This window comes from Camelus ferus, chromosome 6 (genome assembly GCF_009834535.1).
Source record: "Camelus ferus isolate YT-003-E chromosome 6, BCGSAC_Cfer_1.0, whole genome shotgun sequence".
Classification (NCBI taxonomy): Eukaryota; Metazoa; Chordata; class Mammalia; order Artiodactyla; family Camelidae; genus Camelus; species Camelus ferus.
The window spans coordinates 7,604,343-7,627,051 of NC_045701.1; the positions used below are offsets into that span (position 1 = coordinate 7,604,343).

Sequence of the window (22,709 nt, forward strand, 5' to 3'; positions counted from 1 at the left end):
CTCGGTGTGCTGTGATGTGGAACTCTTGCTCTATGTGTTTTATTAAGTGTAATTTAACTTTATGACTATCAAACCAACTATTAATCCTTACAGTAAGACTATGAAATAGGCAAGCTGCAAAGAGGTTTATTTTCTAAAGCACAGTTATTTTTTCCAAAAATTATTCAATTATTTTTTCCAAAACTCATTCTCTGAATGTGTATAGTTTGCAAAGCTCTGTGCTAGGCACTTCAGAGGAAAGCAAAAGAAATAGTTTCAACCCACGCTAGGAGCTTTCTCCCCTCCTCGTCTGTATGTACTTCGTGTTAGTCTTAAACCATCACTACTAGTTGTTCCTTAAGTTAAAAATGCATTTTCTGTCTCTTGCTTTTATCTGTGTTCTGCTGTCCTCCTAAGATGCCCTTTATTCCTTTCTCTGTCCACTAGGATTCGATTTGTCCTTCAAGGTCTAGTTCAGATGGTACATCCTCTGTGAAGTCCTTCTGCTCCTAAAGTTTAAGATTAACCCTGCACAAAGTAACCTCTCCTACTTTTGGCTTACGTAGCACCTTAGTCCTGAAATACTTCGAGTGTGTGTCACATTCTGCCTTGCTTAATAAGCACTGCATTCATTTTCCTACAAGATTGCAAGCCCCTTGAGGGAAGGTCTGACATCTGAATCTTCTTCCTCTCCTCTCCTTTTCCCATCGAAGGGTAATGCACCGAAGATGTTTTCATTGTTCACTTGGATGGGCATTTGCATTCTTATAGGAAATAAGGCATTAAAAAAAGTTGTACTCTTATAGAAAATGAGACATGAAAACAACGAGGCCCCTTAGGCCAAGGGGTAATTAATTTTTATTGATCTTTGTATTCCCAATAGTTAACAGGTACTTAATAAATGCTTGTTATGCACACACACACACAGATGTCAAAATTGTAGAAAGCTCATCAAAGTGCACGCTGATAGTCATTTCAGCACATCTCTATTAAGGTCAATAATTTTTGCCACGCACAGGATCTGTGTGTATAACAGTGTGGGAGTGGTGAAGGTATTTCCACTTGTAAGCCTACTAAGAGATAATCACTCTGTTCCTTTTTGAAATTGTTGAATCCTCCCAGCGTCCCTCCGAGGCTCTACTCTCCTTGTTTCACATATGAGGAAACAAATGTTTGCTCAAGATCTCTCAGCTAGTGAGTAGGATGAAGGTTAGTTTTGAGCCCAGTTTTGTCTAGTGCCAGAGCTCTTTGGATGATACCGTGGGGTTCAGTGGAACAAGGAAGGCTCCTTGAAGTAGGAAGTGCACATGGTGCAGCCAAGAGAAAGGGATGAGGGGGTTTCTGAGAAGCGGGTGGGCTGTGATCCTGAAAGTAGTCATGGGTGGTGGAGTGGCAGGAGCCCCTTGAGGTCTGTTTCCATTCCTTCATTCTCAGAGGGCTGATGTCCTAGGAGGGGAAATGACTTGCCCAAGGTGACACAGAAAGCTAGTGACAGGTGTGAAACTTGAACCCAGGGCTCCAGGTTCTGAGTTCACTTCTATTCCCCATATTCCTTTAACTAAAAAAAAAATCATCATTGCCTGTCCCACTGCCAACTGTGGGAGCGGGGCAAGGACATCTCGGAGGAACACCTGGGATGGAGGGCCCTCTGGCCTCTGATGTGCCTTCCTTGCCACCTTGGCAGGTGCGTGTGTGTGTAATGAGACACCTGCCACCTACCTATCCTGGGGAGGTCGCTCAGGTCTGAATACCTGTGAACGTTACCCTTTCCCTCCTTGTGAAGGTTACAAAACATCGGCCAGTTCTTGAGTTTCCTAATAGATGTATGAGATACGTGGTTCCAGAAGACTCTGAATTCTTTCACCATTGTCTCAGTCCAACCAGATCGGTCACCTCCAACGTCCATTACACTAACAGCCACACTAATGGTTTGCAGCCGTCTGTCGACTGTGAGGGGTGACGTGCTGGGCAGACATCTTTTCAGCGAGCAGCTGGACACTGCCGTTCTTCCGCAGAGTTCAGGCTGACTCAGGGGACTGACTTCTGCATAGAGTTTTCAGAGCCAAGGTCAACTGATTAGGAAGCTCCTCAAGATCAGGCCTGCTGTCTTGTTCTTGTTTGATTCTCCAGTATAGAGCCAGGCACAGAATAAGTGTTCAGTAAATGTGGCTGATAGTGTGAAATATATATTTATGTGTGTGTGTGAAAAATTGAAGATGTCTCTCGCCATCAAAATACCGTTTATTTCACTGTGTTTCACGGACTACATATATGCATACATACGTGTACATTTAAATCTGTATCTATATCTGCTTTAAAATCATGAATAAAACAGACAGGTTATATTAATCTGTTCATCCCCTCCCCCTTAACACACATAGGTAGGGGGACCTTCTGTGGCCTTGGTGTCCGGCCTTACCAGTATTATTTATTCCATTTATATAAACTTTTTTTTAATTGAAGTACTGTCAGTTATAATGTGTCAATTTCTGGCGTACAGGACCATGTCCCAGTCATTCATGTGTATGTGTGTGTGTGTGTGTGTGTGTGTGTGTGTGTGTGTGTGTATATTCATTTTCATATTCTTTCATTCTGTTTATAAATGTTTGTGAGATACTGGCTTCTTCCAGACTCAGTTAAGTAAGGCTGTGATCTGTTGTAGGTAAGTTTGTGCCTTCTCCGTAGCTTCCCAAGTAATCTTACTTAGAATTATCTAGATCTGACCCTGTCTGTCGATAGGAGACCTAGTCCCCTGGCTTCGTGTCGGCCTGAATGGCCCAACTCCTACAGATCACAATGCCATGGCGGCTAAGGATTCAGCTGAATCAAGCTGCCCAGGACCACATTAACCTTTCACTGATCCCTTTCTTGTTCAGCTAGAAAGACGTTAATTGAATTAGCAAGCTGCCACACACTGGGGAGAGAGAATCAGGGCCGGGGCGAGACAGAACCTCAGAGCCAAAATGCTCTGTCTCACGTGCGTCAGCCAACTTTGAAAACATCCTGGTACCAGGAGCTGCTCGCCAATTCTGGATAAGTTTGCCCACATCGTTTTGCCATTCTCCCCAGCAGCACTCCATGTGTGATTCCGTGTGGCGTACCTGAGATCAGGTTCTGTTTGGTGGAAAACTGAACATACCTTTGTAAAGTCAAGTGTCATCTCTTTACCCTCTGAAAGTGGGGAGATTGGTGCCGATTTACTGATTATATTCCAGTCTAGACCCCTGCAGAAATACAGCAGGCTTTTGTCATAGGTGCTTTGTAACAGCCTGGCATCAGAAGTGTCTCTTCACTTCCTTACTAAATGACAGATCCAACGTGAAACCCTGTTCATAGGGACACCGTGTGGGGCTGTCTCTGGAGGACTCCAAATTGAATCACATCTGTTTATAAGTATGCAGTGTACCTTCTTTTTCAGAGATTAGCCAACGGAAACATTTGAGTTGAGATTAATGTAATATAATCCCATTCATGGTAAAGAATTCCCATCCTGTTTAATTATCTTCATGGAAGCAGTATTATTTTAAACTTTTTTAGCGCACTTGGTGAAAAGTTTTCAAATGGAAAGAGTATATTGCTTAACCCTGTTTTTTCCCCAGAGTAAGTACTCCATGAGCATGTGTTTAATGGAATCCAAATAATTATTCTTACATTTTAATGTATAGTTGGTAAAAGTGTGCCCTAAAGTGTGCATTATTTATGTCTCCAGTTTGGTAGTATTGAAGTGAAAGACGGATCCTTTCATTCCCGACTGGTTTACTTGGTTGAGGACATAATTCTGTACAAAATTTTTATTTCAACAAGTTTTAAAAAAAAAAACTCTCATTTTTACTTTCAATGTTTCCCAAGAGCTTAATGTTAATATAAAGAACAATAATATACCCTGGGTTAAAAGGCGTGTTAAAAATGAAAAAAACAAAAAACATTTAATAGAGGCATGGATTACAAATAGCACCTCGCCACCCAGGAGGGCTAAGACTTAATATCTGAAATTCTGTTGCTCATTAGTGGTAGGGTGAGAATGAAATACATTTCTAAAGGGTAAGGTCAGTATTCCACTATCCTTGGAATGTCTTTGTTGAATAAATGTGTAAATATGCCAAATAAATATTCTGAGATTATATTCCTGTTGGGGACACATCTATAGGATGAATGGTTCTACCACTAGTAATTGCAGGAGCACATGTCACATTACATGTCATTCCCGATTACCGATTTCATTTGAAATGGTCTGGAAATAAATACCGATTACTAGTAATGTAAGACTATTTACCTTGGAGTCAGATGTCTGACAGGCAGGCTGGAGCTAATGGATTTGGTCATTTTCAGAGTGTTATTTTCTAAAGCAGGGTACTGTTTTAAAGGAACACTGAATTTCCAGAGTTGTATATCTGGATTCATTTGCAGTGAGGATGGAAGAAAGTCCCTATAAACATGCAGCCTCTGACGTTCTTCCATTCTTTCAAAGGAAAGGAAATTGTACCTGGGACCTACCACCAGGACAGCTGTGCATTGCCCTTCCTTGTTAAAGTCGTTAGGACAAGGGAATTCAGGAACCAAATAAGAAGGATCGTGTCAATGTCACTGAGGAGCGTTGCTTCACTAGGAGATGCAGTTGCATCATGGGAACGTGGCATGATTTAATTTCATAATTGTAAACATCACAGTGGGTATGTTTAATTCTTTGGAAACTCTTGTCCATTTTGCTACGGCTGGACAGCTGAGTTAACATGGGTAGGTCTTGGCTTCACACTTTGATGATTTCTTATTTTTGTGGTTTTATTTGATAAAAAAAAAAACTTTAAAAACTGTGTTAGAATGACTTTAGCTTAAATCAGACTTTTATAAATCTATGGCTTGATTTAAGGTACGATGAATTTTTTGACCTTCTAAGTCAGCGTACTCTGTAAATTTTGCCTTGACGTTGGGTGCGGGGGTGGAAGTGTCTGAATCCTAGCTTTTCCGGTGCTGACTGTCTCCATGTGTTTTAAATTACAGCCCAAATCAGAGGCGAGAACAACTCAGTTATACGGGGGAAAATGCGAGGACTTTCCTTGTTTAAATTACCATGAATGCAACAAAGAATAACCGTCTAATACTTTAAGTTGTAAACGGAAACACAGGCCGTCAGAAAAGAAAGCAGAATTGAAACTGTGTGAAGGAACAAGAGTAGGTAGCGAACTTGGCTTTTGATCATCTTCTCTGCTATGTTCAATACTGTAGACAAGCCTGCCGAAATTTTAAAGAATGCAGACTCTGGGTATGTAAGTATATGAAATTCATAGTAAAGAGTTTCGTCTGATAATAACAATGTGATTGAAGTTTCCATCAGGCCAGTAAAAAGCATTAAGCTTCAAAGTTTGGAGGGAAGTGTGTTTTAGTTGCAAGTTAAAATTCACAAAGTTGACCTTTAGAGGTGGTTGGAGTTTTTTTTCCCGCCCTGTCCAAAGTACCACAACATCCAATTTTTAGGGTGTGAAAAACTAAAGCCTTGTATATGGGCCCTCTGGAGAGATTGCTGGAGATGGAAGAGCCTAGAAAATTCGTGGCTCAAATCGGCTGGCAACTGGAGTTCATTTAGGTGATTCACACGCAGTATTTGTTCTCCTTCCAGGTAACAGTGGTCCCGGGGGAAGGGACAAATGTAAACCGGGACCTTAGATGTTGGTGTGATGAAGGTTATCCATGTCTGGGTGGGCGGAGTTCCTCCTTCCCAGGCCGTCTCTCAGGAGAGGCTGAGGAGGCGCCCACCTCACTCCGGGAACAGTCCGGGTGGCTGCGTTCTCCACGGCCCTGGAGGGGGCTCTACCTTCCGAAAAGAGCTGGGGCCACCTGGGAAGTGGGAAATGAGGGTGACTACAGCCACCCAGACCGAACAAACAACTCTTTTCCGCCAACGAGTTGGCGCATGTATCACCTCTGGGGAATCCTGGAAGGGAGCAGAAAAGTAGCGTCGGGTTGCGCCCCTCTTGCCCACGGGGTAGTGGGGAGAAAGTAGCCAGACGCGCGATCTGCGGGGCGCTACCGGCAGAAAGCGCCCGGGCGGCCACAGGTGCCCAGGGAGGCGGGCAGAAGGCTGGGGGCCCGGGCGGGCCGGGGGCGCGGGAGGGCAGCGCCGGCCGGGGTGCGCCCGGGAGCCGCGGCCGCTCACCTGCCCGCGGGGGCGGGGCGGGGCGCAGTGCTGGGGCGCGCCCGCCTCCCGCCGCCCGCCTCCCGCCCGGGGAGGAAGCGGAGGGGCGCGGTGTAAACAGAGCGAAGGCCGTGATGTCAGCCGGTCACATGGAGCCTCTTATGGCTCGGGATGGCTCTCGGCGGGCGGGCAGCTGCTGCAGCTGCTGCTGTGGCTCGGGCGGCGGCGGCGCGGCGGCGGCAGAGGGGGCTCCGGGGTCGGACCATCCGCTCTCCCTGCGCACTCCGCACCGCGGCTTAAATGATGTATTTTGTGATCGCAGCGATGAAAGGTGAGCCGGGGCGCCCCGCCGGGGCCGGGTGGGCTGGCTGCTCCGGGGGGCGGGGAGGCGGGCGCGCAGGGGGAGGGGTGGGCGCGCCTGCCCGAGCGCACGTACTGCCCGGGGCTGGGCACGGGAGCCCCGCCGGGGCTTTTTAGGCCCCCGCAGCGGCGCCCCGTGCGCCCGGCCGCGGGATCCGCCTGCATCCTGTTGGGGGCAAAGGCGCAGGGGATGGACCCCCTGCTTATGCCCCCTCCGGCTCCTGTCAATCGCCCGGGTCCGCTTGGCACCCGGCGGGGCTCCCGAACAAAGTTTCCTAGGAGTCGTCGCGCTTCTGGCCAGCAGGGGAGGGTCTGGGGAGCTCGGAGGAAGCCGGGGGAGCCCGCGGCGGATCCCCCGGGCCCGCACCCCGGACCGCTCCGGCCTACGCAGAGAAGGCGCCGCGGCCCGGCTGGGCCGAGCTTGCGCGCGGGCGCGGTGTCATCCCTGGGGACTGGTCAGCGCCCCGGGCCTTGCGCCCTCCCCCTTCGGCGGCCCGGCAGCCCCGAGCGCCCAGGCGGCCGCTGGCCGGGGAAGTGCGTCGGGTCCGCGCTGCGTGCCGCCCCGGCCACTTCCGAAAGCGCCCGGGCCCGAGCGAGACGGGCTTCTGGAGCGTGCCAAGACTCCCTCGGCTGCCGCCCGCAGCCGTCGCGCACCCCTGCTTGATACTTCGGGTTGTGGTGGATGTGGGGAGGCAACTTCTCTGCCCACAAGCTTCGCGAGCAGTGACGGAGGTTAGACGACTGTGCGGGCCGGCGGGCTCGGGCTAGTCGCTGCCAAGCCTCCGCCAAACCTCCTCGCCCGGCCTTCCGCCCTGATCCGAAGTCCCTAGCCAGGCTGGTGGCGGGATGGCAGGAGGGACTGGTTGGAGAGAGGACTGGCTTCAAGTCCTCCCAGGTGAGGAGGAAAGGAACCATGGCAAGTCAGGGAAGTTTCTAATGGGAAAGCCAAAGTTTGGAGGTGTGCAGGAAGTCGCCTGCGCGACCCGGAGGAGCCGAGACGCGCAAGCAGCCCGGGAGAAACTCAGCCCGCCGTCCGCTTGTGCGCCAGCAGGTTCCTCCGGGTAGATAATCTGCCCGAGCGGCTTCGCAGACCCGGCCGCTGGGAGTGGGGATTTAGAGCCCCATCTGTTTGCGGTGGACAGGGCTACCCTAATGCGCAGCATTTTTGCAGACCCAGACTGCCCTGTGGGTTCAGCCCCTCGGTGCTGGCGCCGGGCGCTTGTTAAACGTTTGCTAGGCTGAGGGTTTGTTGTAATCCTGGATGAAGGACACCACTTCGGTATCTGCCCTGGGTTTACTTTCGGATCACCGAGCTTTGCCTTTCTTCGCTAGAGATTGGGTGGCATCGCTTTTATTAATTATTAACAGGCCGAAACCCGCTGGACGCCAAGATGAGCTGCTTGAGATGAAATCTTACTATTCGACGTCCCCACAGCAATTTTTTTCCCCCGGGTTTGCGGGAAGTGGAATTAATCATTTTGAGAATATGCAACCGATAAAGGGGAGGAGACCTCCCCGTGATCCTCGGTCTTAAGCACTTAACTTTTTTTGTCTTTCCAAAATGATTTTAAGATTTTCTTACCGACTTCTTACATAAAAGAAATTTATGGTCCTCCCGTCCCCCTCAAAAAACTTTTATGCTATTTCCTGCGGTTCATTAATTCTGTGAGAGTAAAACGACTTGGATAGCCTTTGTAGTTGACATTTTGTTCCATTTTTTCCCCCTTTAAGTTGTGAAGTAGATTTGGGGCGGCATTAATGCTAGTCTTATTCTATTTTATTAGTATAGTTGGTGTTGATTGGGGAAGTGTGGGAAGCTAAGACTGTTTCCCTTAAAGAACAGTAACCACCGGACAGTAAGGAAGGTGCCTTGTAATAGTTTAACTTAATTTTGTTGTTTCCAGGTACATAGGCTTTTGCTTTTGTCTCTCTTAATTAGTACAAGGTGAAGTTCCATATTATATCCCTTAGTAATAGAATCACCATATCCCCCCAAAGCCCACATGTTTGTCTTGGAGTGACCTCTGGCTGCCAAAAGATAATAGATTCGTAGTATTGTGCTTTGAGAAAAGTATCTCAGAAGTCCTGGCAATGCAGTTTTTCTATAATCTCAGCTGTGAGAGAGAGGGAGGTGCATCTGGACAATTAGAATATTTCTTCCCCAGTATCATAATACCTTGTGTCTGGATGGCATTATCTTGCTTTGGAGCACATTTAAACTGAAGAAAAATAGTTGTGAGCAAACAAAGAATACTATAAATATTTCCATATCAGATTTAAGGGGGAAAAAAAACTGGCCAGAATCATATTAAATACTTCCCTATCGCCTCTCAGTTTTAATAGTTAAATTGGTTCCATATGAGAACGAGCTGGTATAATTAGATTTTTCCTTACAAAACAGAAACACTCTTTACAATACAGCTTTTTGGTATGTGTATGCATGTGGCCGGGGGAGGAGGGAACAAGCCACCATAAAAGAGAAACATTCCCTTTGTTGGCTGATTTCCTTATGTTTTTTAAACATCATTAAATCAGGCCTTTTGAACTCTCCAAAGAAGAAAATCCTTCCTCTGCGTTCGTTGTCAGATAAGTTTAGGCTTAAAGTGGGTTCATGCTTAGACGTAATAAATCTTCATTTGAGCAACGCTCGTCTCATCCTTCAGTTTTGTTTTTAGTTTAATTAACAACGGAATTCCAGTGCCGTTTGGATTGCTTCTTGGGCAAACAGAGAGAGCCAGTGATAACATTTATAATCAGGGGAGCACTTGTTCTGCCCATCATAAAAGTGCTTTGGCCAAATGTCAGGCGGCAGCCAGTGCTGAAAGGAAACGCGAGCGCTTCACCAGTTTCCACAGATGAGACACCCCTCTGCTTCCTAGGAGTGCTCAGCCTGTGTGCGTGTAAATGGAGCTGAGCATGAAGGGACGCTTAAGGGGAATGTCCGTCCCATAACAGATTCTTCCTCCAGCACGATTCATGTGCAAATACAAGGCACGTTACCCCTCTGAAAATACTGTCTATGTGGGTGATTAGGAGTATTGCCAACTCTAATAAATGTTATGTTACAGTTTTGAAGAATTTGGCCCTCACCAAACGACATTTGAATTTTATGCCTCGTCTTATTTTAAGCCCTGTGTCACTGGTATTCATTCCTTAGCTGGGATTTTTTAGTTCCATTTTTGTGACCTTTGATGGGTAGTGTTGGGAGCGGTTGATGGCTGGATCTTGAAAAGAGAAAACCCAAATGGCTGTCGCAGTGAGCAGAGTGAGAGGAGAGGTCGGTTCTTCTGCAGACGCAGAGGCTCTCTGGATCCATTTGTCCCTGGGGCTGGGAAGGGGTGAGGGGTTCGGACCCTGTATAAAGTGGAGGAATTTTAGAAGTACCATTTTCGAGAGCAGCCTCTTGATTTTTATATATTTCAATCACATCACTTAATGCAAAGCAATATACTCTAAACCACTTTGCCCTTGGTTTGAATTGAATACCATATAATTTCATTAATGCTGCCCAGTTATAAAATAATACAATTTCTAAATGGACATAGTCCTTTTAAAAAAAATATATATATATATATGATTTAAATCTTAGGTTTGTTTTAATACTTAGTAGATATATCAGTAAATATATTAGTAGTTCTCACTAGACTCCTTTTTCTCTTGCCTTTCCCTCTCAGCGAAGTGAATCACAATAAAATGGATGAGGTCAGCAAGCAGATAATTTCAGAGCACCTGCAAGAATACCCAGCCACTTTGTAACTTGCTCTGGGGCACCTAAGAAAATAGTATATTCAAATGACCATTTACTAGGAGAAAAAGTTACTGGATGGATAGATAGATATGTAGATAGCAAGCGTTCTAGATGTAGAGTCGAGTTTTCTTAAAATTCTCTTAAATTTTTTTAATGATGAATAAAACCCCTTGTGTGGAACACAGTCTATGAATACTTTGTCGTAGCAATGTTTTTGGCATGGCTTGTAAATATTCAGTGTTTATTAATAAGAACTCAAGGCTGCCTTAACCTGTATATTTCATATTTACCCATTTTAAAAACCATAATTCAGTGCCTGGAACTAGCAGCTACACTGTGTTTATGTTTCTCTGCTTTAAAACATAATGGTCATTTGGAGAGGGCCACCAGTGACAACACAGGTGTGAATTCACATTTGATACTATCTCAGAGACCACATATTGACCCTTTGAGGAATGATTTACCAGTTTTCTCTCCCTCCTCTGGCTCCTCTGCTGAGGATACCTCCCTGCCACACCAGCCTTTGAGTCATGGACTTAGAGATTTGCAGTCAGAGCTGTTTGTATCTGTCAGGGTTGTCTGTGACATGATGAAACATGGTTTTCCTGTGCACTGTCAGAGTGCTATCAAAAGGCAAGAAAGTTGAAATCTTTTGTTCCTGGATTTTCTTTTTTAAATGACATTTGTTTGCCCTCGCCATATTATAAGTAAATAGCATTGATGACTTTAAAAATCTTTGTATAAAAGGTAACGTCAAACCTCTTCCCTAGGTCTGCCAGTGATTTCCCTTTTCGTGTTTGATTTCATTGCCTCTGAAGTTTACCTGGCATTTCGTAAATAAATAGAGAAAGGATGTTCATCTATATTTGTTTTTTTGCTGTACGGCTTGCAAACATTCTTGTCTCATGTAACCCTCCCTGAAAAGTCACTGGCACCGTCATGGTTTTTAGTTGCAGCTCGCAGGGGTTATGTGTCACAGCCAAGCTCGTCCAGCTGTTAACACGGTGAAGCCAGGACTAGAGCCCTAATTTCTACTGTCTTCATGCTGCCTCCCCTGGAGGAAGCTGTGACCATGTCCCGGATCTAACTTTGTCTCTAGTTAGTGGAAATTATAACTCTGGCATTTATAAGGGGAAAAAAATAGATTCAATTATGTAATGCTTTGCTGAGCCTAATATCTTTAAATTACTATTTAATAAAATCAATTTGGTACAAATGGGGTTATTCTTATTTGCTTACCATTAGCTCTCTTCGTCCATGATTTTCATTAAGTCCGCTTGTTGTAAGAGGGTCTGGGTGAAATGTAAGCGTCACTTTCCTAAAGAATATGGAATGTACCATGAGGTGCAGCTAACCTGTGTAACCTATCTCCATTATGATAGAATTGAGCTAGAGTCTTATCTCTATGTGTTCCACGTATCTGTAGGCAAAGGGAGTATCACAAATGCGTCTTCTAAATTTAATGTCCCTCTGTGGCTAGAAAGCTCATGAATCCTTGGGCTTGAGTGCTGTCCTGCTTGTTTCCATGACAGCTACGGGGCATGATCATGGGCGTATTCTTGAGAAATCTGTTGTCTTTTAGAAAATCACACGACGAGTCAAAGTTTCCGAGGAGATAGATCTGCAAAAGCTCATTTCTCCCTTGATGGGGGTTTATTTCTCTGGCAACTGGATTGAGTTGTATTTGCCTCAAGAAAATGAACATCATTTCATAGAGTCTCAGGGAGAGAAGAAACCTAAAATGTCATTCAGATGCACGCCCTATTGGCTTTGGTTCCTCTCCACAGCATTCCTGCCAAATGGTTGTCTGGTTATGCTTGAACACCTCCCATGATGGGGAGCTCACTCTCGCTCAAGGAAGCTTATTCTATCCTGAATAAGAAAATTCTTCTTATATGAAGCATAAACTTCTCTTTTGTACTTTTAATCCCTTGAGTCTGAGCCTTTCTTTTGGGTCTGGGTACAACACATTTAATCCATCCTTCATATGAAAGAGCATCAGTTATTTGAAGACTAAGTATGAAGCACACACACCCCCGTCAGTCTTGGCCGTCCTTCTCCACTCTGTTCTCTTCAGGGTCAGCCTTCCCACAATCTTGAAGTGTGTTTCTTCCTCAGACATCCTTCAGTTTGTCTAGAACCTCTTGAAATTTTTGTACCAAAAGTAGAACCCAAGTCCTTGTTGTGGTGTGATTGAATCGGATCCGTCTCAACCCACCAGGTAGTAAAGATTTTAAATTTTGTTTAAATTTTTTTAAGCTACGTAAGCTAGGCTGTATCTTTAAAGCCATCTCACGGCCAGCCTTTGTAATACCATTGTAATTTGTGAAAGTGGACTTTTGACCTAGTTAGGAATACTTTTGGGTGAACTGAAGTTGATTATTAAATATCCAAGAAAATCAAAGATGTTGAAAAAAATAATTAAAGGAACATGAGAAGCATTTATGAGTTTTCCTCCAAAGTAGTATCAGCGCTGAGATAAGACTGCCCTCTAGTGGTTAGGTACGCGTGGAAAGGGAGAAGCTTTAATGGTGCCAGTGAATTTCCCATCAGGCTAGTGGAGAAGGTCAAAGGTTGAGTTATTTTCTCGATTGCTGTGAGGCGTTCTACATCAGATTCAAAACTGTGACTTACTGTTTTGCATGGTTATTAGAAATGTATCTGTGAGGAGATAATGAATTTTAAAAGTTTGCTTGGAAGGAAATAAGGGAATTTTTTTTTTTAACTTAAGCTAGATTAAAACTGATGTATAAATTCTCTTTGGCTCCATATGAAATTTGAATAAGTGAGATTTGGTTTGTGAGTAAACAATGATGACCTTCGTGGTAATCCTTGTAAATTTTTTTTTAGAGTTTCAACCTCAATTTTATTCCTCTGCCCTCAAATATTTTTAAAAACAGATTATCGGTCATTTTGATCAGAGAAATTCAGCATTTTCCCTTTTTAAATCTAAAGCTTTTTTTTTTTTTAAGTGAACCTTTAGAAAGGTGTAAACTACCATAGCTCTTTCTGGCAAGAAGACAATTTTTAAACGGATGCACAACTATTAACCCCCTGGTTTATGCAGACTTAATGGTGAGACCATTTTATTCACTTAGGTATACACAATTTGCCGAAGAAATCAAGTACATGTTACACGGGTTTTTTGAACATTATGTCGCTGATACTTTAAAACACTGCACGAGGTGGAGATAAGCATCTGTTTGTGTAACTTTTAGGATAAATAGATAACACTGGTGAATTGTGTGCTTAGGTTTCGGTGATAGGTCAAGTGTGAAACAATCATGACACAATCTGATTTTTGCATGGGAATCAAATAAATTAGTATTGCTCTTCCTTTTTCAAAATATCATTTGTCACTGATGCTACGGGAGAAAGAAGAATGGAGGTTTACATGAATTTTGCATTGCTCAAGAAGTCGAGCCTTCTGAGCTGAGCCAGAATAACCAGGGTGATAATAATGACATGTAATCACCAGATTTTAAAGGAGGACAGTGCTTACTTGTTCCTGCCGGAAAGATGAAATTGCATCTTTAAGTGAAAAACAAGGAAGGGGGAAATAAAAAAGCCAGGAAAACCTGCTGCTTAAACCTTTTCATCATAGAACTAAGGTAGTGGTTCAGAAGTGAAGACTTGTGGTTAGGGTTCAGATCAGTTATTGAAGCAAACCGTTTTTCAAACTGCACCACCCAGAAGTGTGACTCTTCCACCACATGAGAAATACTCTCTTTTTCACAGAATCTTATTTTCATTTTTCAGTTGTTGGGGTTCTTTTCTTCTTTTATTTCTCTGCAGTCAAATCTTCTATAGAACACTGGGTATAAATAACTAAATAAATTTGTTTCAGCAAATACTTATTAAGTGCCTACTGTGTGCTGGGTTATTTGGGTCCCACCTGTGTGCTTTTATAATAGAACAAAGACGCCTTGCTCCCAACTGTGTCTCTTAAGCCATGAATCAGCATTTAAAGAAATGCACTGAGAAATTGGCAGCCACGCTTAACCAGAGAAGGATGCTTCAAGACTATTGAGCTTATGTTTGTAGTTTCTGTGAGCTCCGTGCCATTTAAAACAAAGGAGATTTTGTAACACGCTGTTACAAAATTGTTAATGTAATTGGATAAAGTTAATCCTTATATTTACGTGTGAACATGATTTCCTTCCAAATAAGCCATAGGTTAGCTCTCAAATCCTGCCTAAGCGGTGGTTCTGAAACTCTGGAGGGCAACCCATAAACCGGAGAGTTACAAAGGCAGATTCCTGGGTCCCCCCCGGGGAGACCCTGATTCTGTCTGTCTAGCCTTCCTGACCCAGAAAGGCAAGTAGTCACAAGGTGTTCCGGGTGTTTCCAATTCAGATGGTCCCCTGCGGTCCCTCTGTGAAACCTCCTCCTTGCCTATCGGAGCTTGGACAGGCTGCGGGGTCCTCTGACCTCTCAGTGGTTCCCAAATGTCACTGATCTTCACAGTCAGCCAGGAAGTGTTTAAAACATAAATGCCCGATCTCTGTGCGTCACCACCTGCACAGATCCTGATTCTGATGGTCTGGGGGGAGGTCAAAGAATTTGAATTGGTCAACGCTCACCTTGGTGACTGAGGATCTGGCAGGCTTAGAATCTGCTGCTCTGGTCCAACCCTCCCTCTCCTCTTAACTAGGGAGGGAAGGAAGCTCACAAGGTCAGTGATATTAAGGTGACCACGAGCCTTCCTTCGGGTCCACTGCAGTCTCCTTTTAAAGTGGGAGAAGTGCCCACCGTGAGCAGTGTCCGCTCTTGTTTGGATGTTACTAACACATTTGAGATATTCTTCGGATTATTTCTGGCCTTTCTATCGTGTGTAGGAAGAAATGGGCAGACATCTAACCTGTTACCCCAAATGTCCCAAAAAGGAGAGGACCCTGAGGCTGCTTTGGTGCTGGAGGTGCCTGGGATGCTTTCCCAGCGCTGTATTCCTTTTCTGCATAAATCTTGCCCAAGACAGATCTGGCCTTCTAGCCCTCAGTGAGCCCCTGAGGCGACCCAGTGGGGGCAGGCTGGGGACTGTGCCTCGGACGTCAAGGCCAACTCTAGCGGAAACAGTGATGCCTTTTCTTTGTTGCCTTTTTTCAGCAACAAAGTCCAGGTTTTAGAGCCCTGCAAGCTTGTGAATGTTTCCTACTTACGAGATGGCATTTCTCAGAGCTTGGTGTGTATCTGCCCACGTGGCGCAGTCTGAACGAGGCCGGCGCAGCACTGCCTTCGTGCAACTTGAGTCGAGTCTGGTGAAACAGACAAAAGTGGAGCTGCTCTGGCTGATGCCGACGAGGGCCGACCCCCTTCTACACCACCACTTCAGCCCCCTTCTTCTTTGGAAAATGGCAGTACCATGACCCATCATTGGAGCAGATGTGTTGCTGGGTTCTTTGGGGGCAAACACAGCAGACTCCATCTCTCGTCTCTGCCAGGCTGTGTTCTGGTGGGAGGAGGTAGATAATACCTACGTACACATATAGATGAACTAGATAAATGCAGAGAGTGACAGCAGCTCGGCCAACATAAAGATTGTAATGGCTTAGAAGTGCTGATGGCCTGATGGATGAACAGCAGGGAATGAAATCCAAGAATTCTTTCGAACCGGTGGCGAACGTTCTGCAGTAGACCCAGGAGGGAGTTTAGAGGTTATCTGGTCTCTTAGTCCTCAGCCTGGTCTGCACATAAGACTCTCCAGAGAGCTTTCGGAAAAACACAAGCCCAGGCTTCACTCTTAGATGCTCTGATTTTATTGGTCTGAGATGGGTCTCAAGTATATTGGTAATTTTTGAAAGCTGTCCAGATGGTTCTGTTTGAGAAACCTCTGAAGTCCAACACCCTTACTTTACATGTGAGTCACCCATCTCCAGCACAGGGTCACAGCACTGGATGGCAGAAACCCCCCTGTGTAGGGTGGGAGAAGACGTGGGTTCTCGTCCCACATCTGTTACTCAACAATTGTCAGGTTGCCTCGATTGCTCACTTTCCCCATTTGTAAAACTAGAGGGTTAGACCTGATAGCCAGCGTGAGTTTCTCCAGCTTTCCCATTTTATGAAAATGTTTCTCTTAAAACAGAAAAAGGTCTGAGGGGAGGGTATAGCTCCAAGAAAGAGTGCATGCTTAGCATGCATGAGGTCCTGGGTTCAATCCCCAGTACCTCCGTTAAAATAAATAAATGGACCTGCTCCCACCAAAAAAATAATGATAACAAAACAGAAAAATAAAACAACAACAACAGAAATCCTCAACCTTCTCACATAGAAAACAAACTTATGGTTACTGGAGGGGAAAGGGGGTTGGAAGGGATAAATTAGGAGTTCAAGATTAGCAGGTACTAACTACTGTGTATAAAATAGATAAACAACATTTCTACTATGTAGCACAGGGAACTATATTCAATATCTTGCAGTAACCTATGATGAAAAAGAATATGAAAAATAATATATATATGTACATGTATGACTGAACCATTAGGCTGTACAACAGAAATTGACACAACATTGTAAACTGACTGTACTTCAATAAAAGAAAAGAACAAGGAAGGAAGGAAAGAAGGGAAAAAGAAAAGGTCTGGTTTCTTGTCTCATCCTCTAATTGCTGTAGCTGCCTCAATCAGCTGATCAGTTCCTTTTGGGAGTGAAAATTCAAGGGAGAAAGAGGTGATTACTTTTTGCCAATTATTTAAATAACTTTAAGAATAAGAAAAATTTCGTTAAATAATAAATATGCCCAGACTTAGTTCTGGTACATTACAGTTGTACCTTATTTATCAAATTCTAGCCCAAAGCCTTTTCCATTTTTGATGGTTGAGTTAAAACCGAGGCAGCTAGGGGTCGGGAGGTTGCTTAAAAATGGAAACCCTGGAATAGTCTTAACCATTGCACTCTACAGTAATTTTATTCCTTACTAAATATTCCAGGCCAGAAAGCTGAAGAAACTGAGCAACTCCCAATTTATTGTTTGCAGTTGTAAGCAGAAACAGTGTGTCTCCTGTGTTTCCAGCTTATAAAAGAAAACTACAGAGCTGAGCTCTTCCATGAAAATATCCTTGTACTTCCTCATTTGAGCCCTTGTGTCTGTAAGAACTTGGGTTTTATTGAAACATTTATTCAGGAAGATAGCAGTTCGTTATAAACTAGCATGGTGTGATGCAAGCACCTTAACTTTATTTCCTTTTTTTTGTGTGAAATCTCCCAATGGGGTTTGATAATACTCAGCAGTTCCAGAAGTGATAAAGGAGTTTGAAAAGTCAATCTGATGGTAGCTAGTAAACGAAATTAGAGCCGTGTGTTTTTCAACAGAGTTTCTTTTTTTGTTTTTTTTTTGTTTTTTTAGGATGAGCATATTGGCGACTTTACACGTGTATATTTAAGAAATAGGACACACGTTGATATGCATCCATATGTTCGCCTTAGACGTAAAATTAGGGAACGCCATCTTCCTGTGACTTAAGTTGTGTTCGTGATAGCAAGCACCTTCTGAAAATGATACTGTTTAACAAAATAATTGGTTTGGCAGAAATCTATTTCAAAAGCAATGTTTCTATCACAGGCATAATCATGTGGAACAGAAGTGTTTTGTTTCCACCACTGCAGAGAAACAAAGTTGTTTAATATGAGTTAAGATGTCTCAAAGTTTTGGCAGACTTTCTCAGCCCCCTACTGCTGCATTCAGAATCCCTTTTAAAGTGGCTTGGGAGTTTGCATGTGATTTCAATGGCTGCTTAGGGGAAATATTGGCTAAACTCCTCATTTTGACTGTTAAGATGGCTCGAGTGTTTTCAGAATGTTTTCATTTGGTAGAAATATGTTTTACTCTCAAGCTTCTCTTGTGGAAGAGGGTTGGTTACCAGCCATCTGATGACGCCTCAGGGTGTTTACAGAAAATGTGGGTGCTGTAGTTACATTTGAGCACATCCCTCCCCCAACAAAGATAGTGTGCTAATCAGCAGAAATGCAAAAACATGTACTTAAGGATTGATGCTTGTAAAAGAGGTGCCGTGAAGAAACATGGTTGTTCAGATGTAAGAAATGACTGACAGCTCTCCTTGTAGGCATGCTAGTAACAATAAAGTCTAGAAGTTCAACATCAAAGCGATCACAGCTTACTCCGCCAGTGACTTGCACATCAAAGAGGGAGCGCAAGACAAAGGAAGTGCACCGAGGTATGTTTCTGCCTCTTAGCCAGATGCTCAGGGGGAGCTCCCAGAGCTCTTTCTTGAATGCAAAGTGATTTTTGCAGATCAGCGTCTTCATTTCATAAATGACCAGGAATATAAAAGGAGGGCAAATGAGCTCTGTGGTTGCTCCCCATCACTCTAAGTTTGGTTAGGAAAGATTCATCACAGGAGAGATTGGTCTCTCTCATTTCCTTAAGTAGTGAATTCTGTTCCAGCGCGCCGGCAGCTCTAAGTTCACGGAATAGAGTGCAGGGAATTATTCACAAAATAAGAGAGTGCAAATTGGATACATTTCAAGTTGGTTGTTTTGAATTATGCTTGACATAAAACTGGACCTAAGTTTGTGGAGTTATACTTTCCGCTCTCTTTCTCTCTCTCTTGCTTGCTTTTAATTTTTTTTTTAAATTAGTCTTGTGGGTGGATTTTTGCTGAATCAGGTGTGCATTACTTAAGAGGTGCGTGAGATAATGAAATTTAGACCTGTTAAACTGGCTCTTAATTAATCACCAGCTCTCTGCCTCAGTTGTCTAAGTCAAATGGCGTATACTCCAGAATGCCAAAAGCAGAACAGGAAGAAGAGTCTGGATTTGACTCCCTCCCCTCCTCTCTTGTTATTAAATTGGAAATAAAATTAACCATGCAAGCATTATGGGTGGTTTGAAATAATGTGCTTTTTTTTTTGCTTGCCTTTGAAATTTGAAATTCTTTTATAGTTCGTCTTCAGTAATTTACTCATTTTTAAATGCGATTGAAAAATAGTAGTGCTCTGTGTAGTCATTAATAAATACAAAGCAGCGTTCTCAGCGCTCTAGTGAGACCTGATAAACACAACTATGTTGCTAATTGATGCTGTACTGAGCTGACAAAAGTAGTGCATCGGTAAACAGAAGTTCGAAAGCAAGAAGTTAAAGAACTATAGGGGATTATGTAGACATCAAGGGTTGGAAATTATAATAAGGCCTCTTTAGGGGAGCATTAATTTGCATGTGGCTGAATTAGGACACCCAATTATTTCTGAGGACACTACTAAGAGCTAATCCAAAAGACCCCCAAAGTGAAAGGGTTGGGAGGGTTGGGAGTTAGATGGGATTGAGGGCGGACTGAGCATGTCGTATTTCCTGTAGCTCATGGTAGTCTTCCCCAATAGCTTGTTCGAGTAGCTTTCTTTGTTAGGGAGGAAAATGCGGATGAAATCCAGAGTACTGCAATGTCTTTGTTCTGTATATACAGTTTATGTTGAATTGCCACAATGGAATTTTTTTTAAGTGGGGAGGGCAGGAATGTGGAGACAGAAATAAACCTTTTAAATCTTCTTTACGTGAAGCCTACAAAGGCACAAGCATTGAACAGATTAGAGGGTGGATTTATACGGGTACTGTCCTCTGCAGCAGTGGTCCTCCTCCTGTGATCTGCCCCCTCCCAGGGGTCCCCAAGGCCCTTTGAGGGGTCCCAAGAGATTAAAACTATTTGAGTAAAACTAACGCACGATTTCCCCTCCTTACTGTGTGGACCGTCAGCGTGAATAGCGCCAAAGCTTTGGTGGGTAGAACTCCTGGCACCTTGGCGGGAATCAAGGCAGTGCTCATGTTCGCTATGACTATGGACTTGCTGGTAACAAAACATTACCAAGTCCATTACTGTCCTGATGAAGCAGTAAAAATTATGAAGCTTATTAAATTTTGACCCTGGAGTACAAGTCTTTTTGACAAAATGGGAAGCAGAGAGAAAGCACACAAAGCACTCTGCTCCCCACCGAAGGAGGGTGGTTATCTCCAGGGAAAAGTACTCGGGCCGCTGTTTGAGTTAAGAGCTGAACAAGCTGCTTTTTGAATGGAATGCCATTTTGCTTACTAGAGCGACTGACGGTGGTTCTTTAGACGGAGGTATATGTCATGGGTTTTCTCAAAAAGGAACCAAGTCCGCCCATCATTTCAAGAAAAATAGTTGACAGTATTTACTGCCAGTAAGTTCAAGCTTTCAGGCAAATATTAGAATTTTGAAACACTTGTATCCCAATCCATGAACTTGACAGCATCTCAATATATAAAGAACTTTCTCCCGGCAGGGATAAATTAGGAATTTGAGATTAGCAGATATAAGCTACTATGTATAAGACAGATAAACAATAATGTCTTACTATATAGCCCAGAGAACTATATTCATTATCTTATAATAAACCATGAATATGAAAACGAATATAAATATATACAAAACTGAATCACTTTGCTGTTAACCTGAAATTAATGCAACATTGTAAATCAACTATACTTCAATAACATAAATAAATAGATGCAATATTCTGATGATGTAGGTGGTGGTATCAATGAATGTGATTGCTTGATATAATCACATTTGGTAATGAAATTTGGTAATGCAATATGTCAACATCTGGAAGAGCTACATAACTCATTGAATGAATAGTTTCCAAATGACCAATGCATGCTATTGTAAAAATATGCATGTGTGTAAAAGATTCATTCAAAGAACGAAGTAGACCAGTATATTTGAATTTAACCAAGTCCAAAAAATTACTGATAAGGTTTTAGGTTCCATATTCCAGCTAACCTTTATGAAACTACCGCTTGTTGACTTTTGGTGTAGTATCAAAGAAGAAAATCCAAAATTCTCTGAAAAGGCTGTTAAAAGGCTCCTCCCTTTTCCAGCTGCGTATTTGTGTGAGGCCAGATTTTCTTCACATACTTCAACTAAAAGGACACAACTGACTGAATCTGCCTGTCTTCTATTAAGCCAGAGATTAAAGAAGCAAAAATCATGGCATTTTCTCATTAACCTTTTTGTTTTGAAAATTTATTAATTTTTCATTAAAATGCTCTATGTTAATATATAATGAATGTATCACTGTTGTTTTAAAATTAATTATAAACAAACATCATTAAATGTTCTCAGTTTTCCTTCCTTGTACAATAATTTTTGATACATAGCCCACATAAACAGAGGCTCTTTTAAGAGCATGAAACAATCCAGACACCGAAAGTTTGAGAACTGCTCTCTACAGTTTCCTCTAGGAGACAAAGACAATTTTGTGACAAAACACAAGGTAAACAGTAGAAGAGACTTTAATTTTAGGCAGATTTATGTGATGGACCATGAGTTATGTATTAAACTAAGCACTTTTTTCAAAGACGAATTCAAGAATAAATTTTCTAAAGCCCAGTTTCTTTATAGTGTCGTCTTCTTTAATGACCACGGGAGACCATCGCTGATGGCTACATTTTTGTTGTTTTCTTTTTTAATAAAACAGAGGATTGGCATAAAATCGTGGTTTTTGGAGGCTTTACGATTTTTATCGTTAATCAAGTGAACCCACATTAGAAAAAGTAGTAGTAAATTACTGCTGTTTGTCTTTTCAGTCTGGACTTCCACTAAGGAAAAAATAGTTTATACGACTGGTACAACTTCCAGAGCTGTTCCAACTCCTGGTAGCTGGGAGATTTTTGCCACTAGTGTGGGTGCTTTGGGGAATTTTGTTGCTGTGTGTGGCGATGGAACGCCTTTGGGGTCCTGCCACCACCCAAGTGGTGGGTACCTTCACCGAGCGTCGTCATTCACGTCCCCTTAGACCTTCTCCAAGAGAGAGGAGTTCTGCCCAGATAACACATCTAGAATGTGACAAGAAGGCAAGCCTTTGACTAACTTCAGATGCACTTGGCAGAATCAGTTCCATTATACTAATTAAATATATGAAAGTCCAACCTTCCCTGAAACTTCTTGTGAAAAATAATGTGCAGTTAGAAAGCAGTGCTCAAATACTGGTCCTTAATTTTATAATCGCTTTGTTGGCATCCAACACACAGACATTTACATTGCCCTTTGTAGCTGGGCCATCGACCTCTTTGTTGTTATCAAACAAGGGGCATGCAGGTCTTGATTCCATTTGGTTTCTGATCACCAAGCTGTCAGTAGCATGGGAGCAAATGCTTTTTGGCACATCCTGCATTGCCAGGGTCTTGCTCCTGACTCTCATAACTAAGAGTGGGTGGCCCCAGAGCCAGATCAGGGTCAGGGTATCTGGATACCTCGCTCCTGGCATGGTCTTATTAGCCAGTTAAAGGTTAGGCTGAAATGCACTCGCTGTGTAAACAGAGGTTGTGCAATGGCCCAGAGCTAGGAACGAGCACCTCATTTCCTCTTGGATCTGCCCAAAATCAAGCGGGCTAAGGAGGGTGAGAGGGCCTCATTTCAGAACAACACACAGTGATGATGGGAGGGATGGTGGGAGTGGGAGTGGAGGGAGAGGGAACAAAGATGGCGACCTCTCTGTTTAGCAAGGCGGTGGGGAAGGTGG

At 43.4% G+C, this 22,709-nt stretch overlaps 1 protein-coding gene across 5 annotated transcripts in view; it reads left to right on the top strand.

Moving 5' to 3' along the window:
• Window positions 1-22,709, top strand: part of RORA (RAR related orphan receptor A) — a 696,960-nt gene that overhangs the window by 596,525 nt on the left and 77,726 nt on the right. The window contains exon 1 of one of the 5 annotated variants that reach the window (XM_032481053.1): window positions 6,269-6,440. The exons of the other annotated variants lie outside the window; for them this stretch is intronic. Coding sequence (XP_032336944.1) covers window positions 6,410-6,440 — 31 coding nt within the window. The 5' untranslated portion in view covers window positions 6,269-6,409. Of the gene's footprint in view, window positions 1-6,268; window positions 6,441-22,709 lie in introns of those variants that run through there. 5 annotated transcript variants of the gene reach the window in all.